Genomic DNA, 11,632 nt, shown 5'->3' on the forward strand with positions numbered 1-11,632 from the left:
TGGGTGTGGGATAAATATCAGAAAGAGCATCGATGGAGCAGTGGTCTAGGGTGTTTTCGGGTAGGCGTGAGGTCGCGGGTTCGAGCCCGACTCGGGACAGTTTGGTTTTTTTTTTTTTATGGCTTAATGAGGTAGTTTCCTAATTTAATGATTATTATTATTGTTGTTATGATCATTATTATTAATATTATTATTATTATTATGGTTATTATAATTATCATAACTAATAAAGTAGTAATTATCATTATTATTATTTTTAGTTACACTTATAGTCATTATTATAACAATTGCTAAGTTTATTTATTATTATCACTATCATGATGAAAAGTAATATTACTATCATTAATAATAGTATTATTATTATTAAAACTATTACCATTAGTAGTAAAATTATAGTCAGTATTATTATTATTAACATAGGTATCATTATTAACAATATCGTTATTATTAGTATTATCATTATTAGTCTTAGTAATAAAAATGTTATCTTTAGAATTATTATTATTATTATCATTGTTATTATTATAATTGTTTTAACAACTAATATATGTATTATCAGGAGAACATAAATACCATGATTAATATTAGAATTAGTATCACTTTTAGTATTATTATTATTATTATCAGTAACATAGGTATTATTATATATAGTAGCATTAATATCATTAATATAATCATTAGTATTATTAAATTTATTATTATTATTATCATTCTTACTAAAATTATTATTTTGTTATCACCAAATATATTAAACTTATCTAAATAACAAGTATATTATTAATAACCAAATATATATATAATTGCTCAATTACGATTATATGTTTTAATATATATATATATATATATATATATATATATATATATATATATATATATATATATATATATATATATATATATATATATATATATGAATAATATAGGTTCGTGAATTCGAGGCCAACCCTACGTTTGTTCAATGTCGTTATATGTATTTTTACTACAAAATACATTAGGTGAGTTTCATTTACTTTTTTTTACCCTTTATATTTTTGGGCTGAGAATACATGCGCAACTTTTATAACTGTTTTACGAAATAGACACAAGTAATCAAAATTACGTTCTATGGTTGAATGATCGAAACTGAATATGCCCCTTTTTATTAAGTCTGGTAATCTAAGAATTAGGGAACAGACACCCTAATTGACGCGAATCCTAAAGATAGATCTATCGGGCTCAACAAGCCCCATCCAAAGTACCGGATGCTTTAGTACTTCGAAATTTATATCATGTCCGAAGGAGGATCCCGGAATGATGGGGATATTCTTATATACATATTGTGAATGTCGGTTACCAGGTGTTCAATCCATATGAATGATATTTTTGTCTCTATATATGGGACGTATGCTTATGAGAAATGGAAATATGAAATCTTGTGGTCTATTAAAATTATGAAATGATTACTTTTGTTAAACTAATGAACTCACCAACCTTTTGGTTGACACTTTAAAGCATGTTTATTCTCAGGTATTAAAGAAATCTTCCGCTGTGCATTTGCTCATTTTAGAGATATTACTTGGAGTCATTCATTACATATTTCAAAATACGTTGCATTCGAGTCGTTGAGTTCATCAAGATTATTATTAAGTCAATTATAGATGGATATATTATAAAATGGTATGCATGCTGTTAACTGTCGATGTAAATGAAAGTTTGTCTTTTAAAAACGAATGCAATGTTTGTAAAATGTATCATATAGAGGTCAAGTACCTCGCGATGTAATCAACTATTGTGAATCGTTTGTAATCAATATGGACTTCGTCCGGATGGATTAGGACGGGTCCTTTCATGTAATGTTTACTAATTATGCAATATATAATTGAATTATTACGTAAAATAATACTTATACATAGAATTCCTATTATTTATGTGTATAGATTTATTACAGCGTACATATTATATTAATTGTGTATAGGGTTCATATATATATATATATATATATATATATATATATATATATATATATATATATATATATATATATATATATATATATATACTGTATATTTTTATTTTAATAACATCTTAATGATTTTGTATATTACCCTACATATTTAATTCAAATGATTAAATGATATTATATTAATTCAACTTAATACATACACTTATATATATATTTACATATATATATATATATATATATATATATATATATATATATATATATATATATATATTTAATTACTTATTTATTTACACACAATTGTTCGTGAATCGTTGGGAGTAGTCAAAGTTTAACTGAATATATGAACATCGTTCCAAAATTTTTAAGACCCAACATTACAGACTTTGCTTATCGTGTCGGAAACATATAAAGATTAAGTTTAAATTTGATCAGAAATTTCCGGGTCGCCACATTCTACATCAACAGTTATATGAATACATATAACATTTATCTCTTAGAATTATAATCTTCCATCCTGAAATTCTGAAAAGCACCAGTCTGCGAATCAATACTCGGAATGTTGAAAAAGCTGAATTAAGCAGCAAAAAAACTGTAAACGACCTTAACCATCGGAAGTTGATGATAAAAGAATAGTATGTTGGCAAAGCTCAGAAAAAGGGAAGGTTTGAAACTGGAAAACGAATTGAGCAAACCATGAAGGAGGCTATGGACAAATCACAAAGACTAAATCTGCCTTCAAAGAATCCTGATGATTCTGTTTCAGATGAAATCTTTAGCGAATACCTTACTTCTTAATTGCTTTAAATCATTGTGAATGAATTTCTTCATCACAATTTGATTCTAAAATTCTAAGATAATATCGTATCTTTCATTATGAATATCCTCAATATTTCTGAAGATATCTTCATAAATATTTCGTTCGATATTAATTATCTCTCCGCGCTATCTGTGATATATCATAAAAGGAAACTATTTTAGTTTCTAAATTCTGAAAAATTCGAATTTAAATTATGAATGATTTTGAAGTAGTGTTGGAAATTGATGCATGAGTTAGTATAATATAATGACACTTGATCAATGTGATTATATTACAGTAAGTCATGCTGAGTTTCTAATGGAACGTGATGATTCACAGACCATAACATCATCATGTACCATGTTACACGACTCTTACATTCTATCTAATTTATAAACATATCAAGAACATATTTTCTTGATAATTCTATTTTTTTTTCTCGTGACTTCTGATAATTTGACAAGTCAAATCGAGTTGTGAAAATAAGGAAACGAATAGAGTGGATTTATAGTAAAATATCAGACAAAGCAATCAAGACAGATCATCGCATTTAATCAAAGAGGATCCTAAATTCCTTAATTACCGAAGAATCAAATCTTATCACGAAGATTTTTTTCAAATCCCTTGAACTCCGAAAATCAACCATATCTACGTCAAAGGATATGACGAAACATTATTTTCTCATTTCACTCTTTTGTGATAGCTTCACTTATACTCTTCGCGTAATCGATTTGTTTTATCCATATTACTCAATGATGATAAAACTCTAATTTCTAGCTCGTATGCGTCATGAAAACATACTTATTGTCAGCCATGACCATCCCAATCAAATTTCGGGACGAAATTTCTTTAAAGGGTAGGTACTGTGACGACCCGAAAATTTTTGACCAAATTTAAACTTAATCTTTATATGTTTCTAACACGATAAGCAAAGTCTGTAATGTTGAAGTCTCAAAAATTTTGAACTGTTTCATATATTTAATTGACCTTCGACCAGTCTCGACGATTCACGAACCATTATTTGTTAATAAATGTGTATACATATAAAAATAAATATAAATATATGTATAGAGTATATTAAATATAATTATTTAAGGATTGTAATACTCGTTGGACGTTTCGATTATTATTAAGTAAGTTAAATTCAAACTTATATGATTTTAAAATAAACAGTGATTCGAAAATGAGTTCTATAAATTTTAGGCTTACTAAAAATGTATTTAGGATCTAGTTATTAAATTTTAACACTTTTCATATTTTACCCAGAATTGAGAGGGACAGTTGATGTAATTTTTATTTAATAAATTAATGATCGAATTTTATACCATAATGACCAAAATAAATAAATATATTTAATCTCAAAATTTGGGATTTTTCTGAATAAGTTTATTCGCCTCTGATTTAACAACGGACTACGAAATATAGTCCATGAAAACTGTCGGCAGAAGATACAAATTCATGGCTGCTAAATGAATTCACATGTGTTGATTTTTATTATTTTATTATACTATAATTATTATATTCTAAAACAGTTAAATGTTATCCGTGATTGAAATTATTAGCATATTATTACTATTTTCTTCTTTTGTTTCAATTGATTAAGATATAGATATAAATATTACATATCCACTAGCTATCTATTCTCTATATATTTATATATACCCGATTAAGTTGCATGAAAACAACCCACTTACTACACTTTCTATTCTTTCGATTTCCTTGATCAATTATCATTCAATCATCACCATCTTAAATCTCAATTCCATCATCACATAAATCACAACTGTGTTAATATTTCTGCTCGCAGGAGACCACCCATCAACCAACTTCTTCCTCGAATACCACCATCATCATCTCCATTATATATATATATATATATATATATATATATATATTCTTCTTCTCCTTCGTTTGCTTTAATCATAACCGAACACCCAACTATAAAAACTTGTTGTCGTATTCCTGTTTTGCAGCTTTGGTGCACCAAAGACAACCAAAGCCCACACTTCTGTTTCTAATCTATTCAAATAACCACACAGACCCACATCACTACCTATTTCTCACTTATCTCTCTCTCTCTCTCTATTCTCTTCTTCGTAAACCCCCATTTAACCACTTCGAACCCGTTAAACCGTCACCCATTTGACCACCACCATAACTTGATATCTTTTCTGTTTACGACCCAAATCCGCCATCATCACCAAGAATCACCACCACTTCTGCCACACCTATCGAAAGCTTATGTTTCCTTGTTTCTGTCAATCGAAAACCACAACAAATGATCACCTAAATACTCTCCATCGATCACCATAATCAATCACCACCATCGGACCTCACTCTAAATCAACCCAAAACCCATCTTCATTCTTATTGTTTCTTTTCTTTACGGTTCACCATATATAGAATCACCGCCACCTTGAGTCACCTACAACCCTCACTCTTGTCCAACTTGAAACCGGTCTTCATTTCACCACCTTCAAAAAACCATCAGCAAACCACCTTGTTTCGATTATTAATACATACTACTACTACATACCATGTTCCTATTGCAGCCAACACCCACGAACAAAACCACCTTCTTCTTCCTACAACTCACGACCACTACTATTGTATCATTTTTTTTCTCGCAGCTGACATGTTAATGCTTCTGTATATTCCAGTCGAACCATAATTACTATCAGAGTAATAGTAAATTGAGGCACGCAAATGAAGTTGCTATATTATTTTTTTTGATGGCCGACAATATTAACAAATCAACACCACTTGCAAGTAAATCAAATTCCTTTCTATGTCAGACGTGTTTAATTGGTGGCCGACAATCACTAGGGAATTAATCCCACAATACATTGGTGGGTTTAAATTGAAACAAGCGAATGGTTTAGCTGGAAACGAATTAACGGGTATAACCTGAAATCCTAGCGGACCATTTAAAAACAACTTAATCTAAATGGGCTTGTAAAGTTGTTTTATTAATCTTACTTGATATTGGACTGTTATTGGGCCACCAGAAGCCCAAATCTGATTGTTATTGTTGCTATTTCTGCTGAAGCACTACTCGATTTATTTTCGAAGACATCATTTATGCCGCAACTATAAGCATCTGTTTCTTTTAGCTTTGAACGAATAGATGAATTTATGATGATGATGTAATTCATAGATGATAGTGGTGATAGTAGTGGAAAAGAGGAAAACAAAAACCGTGTTAAAAGAAATAAAAATCTTAATTAGATAAGAAAAGTAACAATGGTTCAGTGGTTGGGTGTGTTGTGTTTAACCGGGGGGTCTCGAGTTCAAACCCTGGCAAAAGCAGATAATTCCTTGGAACTTTTTCTTGTAAGGTTCGTGAATCCGAGGCCAACCCTGCATTGTTCAATACCGTCGTATGCATATTTTTACTACAAAATATCGTATTGTGAGTTTCATTTGCTCCCTTTTTAAATGATTTTGCAATATATATTTTTGGGACTGATAATACATGCGCTGCTTTTATAAATGCTTTACGAAATAGACACAAGTGATCGAAACTACATTCTATGGTTGGATTATCAAACCGAATATGCCCCTTTTTAGCTTGGTAGCCTAAGAATTGGTGTTTATTATAATTGCCACCAATTGACGCGAATTCTAAAGATAGATCTATCGGGCCCAACAAGCCCCATCCGGGTTACGGATGCTTTAGTACTTCGATTTATCATGTCCGATGAGAGTTCCGGAATGATGGGGATATTCTATATGCATCTTGTTAAGGTCGGTTACCAGGTGTACACCATATGAATGATTTTTAATTCGCGGGTTACGCGTGTTATTATGTACTCGGGTTACGTGTACAATTAAATATCTGAAATCTTGTGGTCTATTAAAATGATAAAAATAATTGATTATGATAAACTAATGAACTCATCAACCTTTTGGTTGATACTTTAAAACATGTTTATTCTCAGGTATTAAAGAAATCTTCCGCTGTGCATTAGCTCATTTTAAGGATATTACTTGGAGTCATTCATGACATATTTCAAAAGACGTTGCATTCGAGTCGTTGAGTTCATCAAGATTATTATTAAGCCATTCTTAGTTGGATATATTATGAAATGGTATGCATGCCGTCAACTTTCGATGTGATGAAAGTTTGTCTTTTAAAAACGAATGCAATGTTTGTAAAATGTATCATATAGAGGTCAAGTACCTCGCGATGTAACCAAATGTAATGTATTCGTCCAGATGGATTAGGACTAGTCGTTTCAGACGGAACAAAAACTGAAGAGGTGATTAGGTTTGAAGTTTTTGAGTGTGGCAATCAGTAGTTAGTACGTAGTTAACAAAGGAGGTAAAAAGACGTAAAAGCTTCTTTCAACAGTAAAATGTTATGAGGATTAGTACGTAGTTATGATTATAATTATAACTAGTCCGGACTGGCCCGCGCATTGCGGCGGGGGCTTTCGGCCTGTGTATTCATATTTAATGTAGCGTTGTGTATTTACAGAAGGAAAAACGAGCCATCTGTTAAGCGCCGTTGTAGGTGTCGTCGTCTTCAGTGTTTTTTAAAAGTATCCATTTCGAACGTAGTTATTTTCGTTTTGTTGATAAAATTATTTCGAGTCTAACTGTGTTGTCGGAAAAAATTTAACTCACGTCGAGGAGGAAGATACGGGTTGTCGTTGTGTTTAGCGTTTTTTAAAAAGTGCCCGTTTCGAACGTGGTTAGTTTCGTTTTGTTCATAAAATTATTTCAAGTCTGACGTTGCCGTCGGAAAAATTTAACTCGTGCCGAGCGGGAAGATACGAGTTGTCGTTGTGTTTAGCGTTTTTTTTTAGAAGTGTCTGTTTCGCGTATAGTTAGTCCCGTTGGGTTCAGAAGATTTTTTTGAGTTGAACGGTGGTCTCTGAAAAATGTAACTCGCACCCAGCGAGAAGATAGGGCCCGTTATAAATTCTGGTGGAATTAGTTTCTTATATTTTAATTAAATTATATATTTACACTTTTGACCCCCTTAAAAAGTGTAAACTTGAGGGATTATTGTAAAAATATAGGCAAAGTTGAGGAACCGGTTGTAATGTGAACGCAAAGTCAACTTTGTAAGTATGTAAGGTTAAAATAATAATAATTAATAATTAATAATTAATAATAATTAATTAATAATTAATAATTAATAATGTATAGTTAGTTGATATTGTAGGTTTTCAATAAAAAATAATATACTTTTTAGCGGTGACACTATCAACGATGCTTACTCCAAATCTCCTACGGAGTATATATAATCGTATATTTTATTTATATTTTACTTTAATGATAAAAGTATTAGGGTATTTGTAGAAAAAAACAAGTCAAAGCATTCTTTTAATATGTTTGACTTCTAAAAGTAAACGAAAAAATAAATGATAATTAATGGATAATAAAAGTTACTGTAAAACATAACATAACACTTAATGATAACATTCACAGATCGTACCGCATATACTCCGTATAACATTTTATAGTATTTTAAATATGAAAATCAAACATTAGATAAAAATGGTATGGTGACTATTTGTCCACTCTCTAAATTATTATTGGTGCTGAGGTACACACAAAATAAATGGACGGACCTACTTGTTTAGACACATGAATTAGTTTTTTTTTTTTTTTTGGTTGAAAAGCAAACAATAAACACATGAATTGAATTGCTATTACAGTAGTGATTTAATTAATAGTTACTATTACTATTACTATATTATATTTTTATATTTATATTATATATTATGGGGATGATTCTCACACACACTTTTTTGATCCTCACACACCAATTTAAAGAAATGGAGTATTATTATAAGAGTAAAAGGTTAAAATAGGTGTGTGAGGATTAAAAAAGAGTGTGTTAGAATGATCTCTCATATATTATAGTTAATTTAATTTAATATAATAACAATAATGAGTTGATAACATAAGCCTTTGCCATGATAAATTTAGCCAATCCAATTGTATCCAAATCAGACATAAATCAACACCAATCAAAATCAAATTAACAATAACTAATCTTCTTTCTTCAAACTCTGTTGATCCCAAACACCATCATCGATGTGCAGTTACAAGCGTTTCGATAAACCGCAATCCGTCATATCTCGGCGCAAATTTCTCCGAACAACAACTCGTTTTCGTCATCGAAGAATTTCGGTCTTGACCCGACTCTCTATGCTCCTACAAAAATAAAATCCACAAAAATTAAGTGAAAAATTATTAAAAACAAATAGTCGCATAACTTGCACAACGGCTATGATTTGTAAATGAAACAATTTAAAATTTAGAATATATGTACCTGATGTGATATTTGGCCGTTGGATTGAGTAACAGAAATAACGGTTGTAGCTGAAGCGGCAGCCATGGTGGCTACTAGAAATCCAGCCGGTGTCTTCATTTTTTTAATTTTTAATTATTATTTATAAAATTTAAGTTTTAAGAATTTGTTATTGGGTTATATTTTGAAGTTGGGGGTTGTATTTATACTTGGGAAAGGAAAGGAGAGTGTATTTTGTTTTACGCGGCAACCAATTGTCCGATTTATGAGCACAGATTTTTTATGTTTGATATTACGGTTTTGCCCATTTGTGTGATTGCGTACGTGTTTTTTTTTCCTTTATTATGGGTTTGTTTTTTTGGTGTAAAAAGGATATCGTGCATCTTTAAATTTAGTTATTTTTTTTTTTGAACAGCAGAAAGATTTTATTCCTCGAAAAAATCGCATGTACAAAGTTAATTACATCGCAAAGCGTAGAGATGCTGAGTTAGAATCCTACGCCTAAATAATTTTCATGAATGAAGCGCACCACAAAAAACGTTAGAAATAATTACATAAGTAAAGCGCGTGGATTATGCAACCATTCGTGTCATTCGATCTTTCTCTTTTTACAACGCTTCGCAACTTAAATTTAGTTATTTACAAACAAGGTGTAGTGACTAAGCAATTCGTTTAATATGTGTTTATATACATAATACATCGATGATGCCAAATAGATGTTAAACAAATAAATGTTGCTTTTAAGAAGCAAAGATTGTGTCTATTGTAAGACATGTGAATCCAAATGCAAATTTATTCGGAGTAGTACGTTATAGACTCTCAAAAAATGTTTTATTATATTTTCATTCATATTTTATGTGTGATGACGTAATTAACTAATGTAAACTTAATTTATATTCAGTGTGAACTTAATTTATATATATTTATATATATATATATATATATATATATATATATATATATATATATATATATATATATATATATATTTTTATATATTAAAAGATAAAAGTCGTAGCTTAAATTTGAATTGATATATGTAAGAAAAGAAAAAAAAACGTTAAAACATCTTATAAATGGGTACTATATGTAATTTTACCATGGGGTGTAGTGGTGGTGATATAGTAAGATTTTGATCTTCTATAGGGAAGTCAAAGTGTTTGATTCTATCGAACTACAAAGTTATTCTCTCACATGATTACGAAGGATTGTCTGCAATGATTCTGACTACTCTCAAAAAAGTGGAATACTCATTTATATATATATATATATATATATATATATATATATATATATATATAGTGGTAGGATCCAGAGGGAAGTAACCATTCGGGGGGAAACGGGGGGAAGCAAAAACTTTTTTTTTTCTTCATTTTTTAAAAAAACTTTGTTCACGAACATTATAGATGAGATGAAAATGAACATTTAGTAGAGACACTTTGTGATAAATATTTTTATTATGGCGGGAAAACGCTCGAAGAAGTAATATATAACAATTATCGTGTTTTTCGAGCGTATTTTGAGGTTTTAGCTATTGGGGTTTAGATATTAGGGTTTATAGGGTTTAGAAATTAGGGTTTAGAAATTTAGGGTTTAGGGTTTAGATTTAGGATTTAGATTGAGTTTTTAACACGAACGGTTTAGAGTTTAGGATTTAGGGTTTGGTGTTTTGGGTTTATGGAATAAACCCAAAACACCAAACACTAAACCCTAAACCTTAAACTCTAAATCGGGCTAAATTTTACTTCACAAAACATGGAAAAAAAACATTCATATTCTTCACGAACAATATTATCTTGAATGTTATTTTTGTCGATCGTTTTTCCGCCTAAATAATAACATTCATCACGAAGTGTCTCTTCTAAATTTTCATATTTTCGTGTGATCTTGATGTCGGAAAAAAAAACGAAAAAAAAAAATTTGCTTCCCCCAGCTTCCCCCCGATTGATTACTTCCCAAAACACCAAACCCTAAACCCTAAACCCTAAACTCTAAACCGTTCGTGTTAAAAACTCAATCTAAATCCTAAATCTAAACCCTAAACCTAAACCCTAAATTTCTAAACCCTAATATCTAAACCCTATAAACCCTAATATCTAAACCCCAATAGCTAAAATCTCAAAATACGCTCGAAAAATACGATAATTGTTATATATTACTTCTTCGAGCGTTTTCCCGCCAAAATAAAAATATTTATCACAAAATGTCTCTACTAAATGTTCATATTTTCATCTCATCTATAATGTTCGTGAATAAAGTTTTTTCAAAAAACGAAAAAAAAATAGTTTTTGCTTCCCCCCGCTTCCCCCCGAATGGTTACTTCCTACCACTATATATATATATATATATATATATATATATATATATATATATATATATATATATATATATATATATATATATATATATATATATATATATATATATATATATATATATATATATATTTCAGATTAGTTGTGTAATGTTAGCATCTTTTTCTTAGGTATATACTACTACGGACTACTATTTAAAAATTGCCGAGTTATCAATTAAAACAGCGTAATTACTTTATCGTGTTTAGCAATTCGAATAACTTTTACCAAATTTGACTTGGTGCAATTAAAGTGTTTTCTATTTTTTT

The 11,632-nt window shown here is 29.8% G+C and overlaps 1 protein-coding gene across 1 annotated transcript; it reads right to left on the reverse strand.

Moving 5' to 3' along the window:
* Positions 1-8,628: 8,628 nt before the first annotated feature.
* LOC139856186 (uncharacterized) lies at positions 8,629-9,188 on the reverse strand. The gene is made up of 2 exons (XM_071845439.1): positions 9,031-9,188; positions 8,629-8,912 (listed from the first exon to the last, which is right to left on the reverse strand). The coding sequence occupies exons 1-2, from the start codon at positions 9,127-9,129 to the stop codon at positions 8,787-8,789; spliced, it is 225 nt and encodes a 74-aa protein (XP_071701540.1). The 5' UTR covers positions 9,130-9,188; the 3' UTR covers positions 8,629-8,786.
* Positions 9,189-11,632: the final 2,444 nt, after the last annotated feature.

This window comes from Rutidosis leptorrhynchoides, chromosome 1 (genome assembly GCF_046630445.1).
Source record: "Rutidosis leptorrhynchoides isolate AG116_Rl617_1_P2 chromosome 1, CSIRO_AGI_Rlap_v1, whole genome shotgun sequence".
Classification (NCBI taxonomy): Eukaryota; Viridiplantae; Streptophyta; class Magnoliopsida; order Asterales; family Asteraceae; genus Rutidosis; species Rutidosis leptorrhynchoides.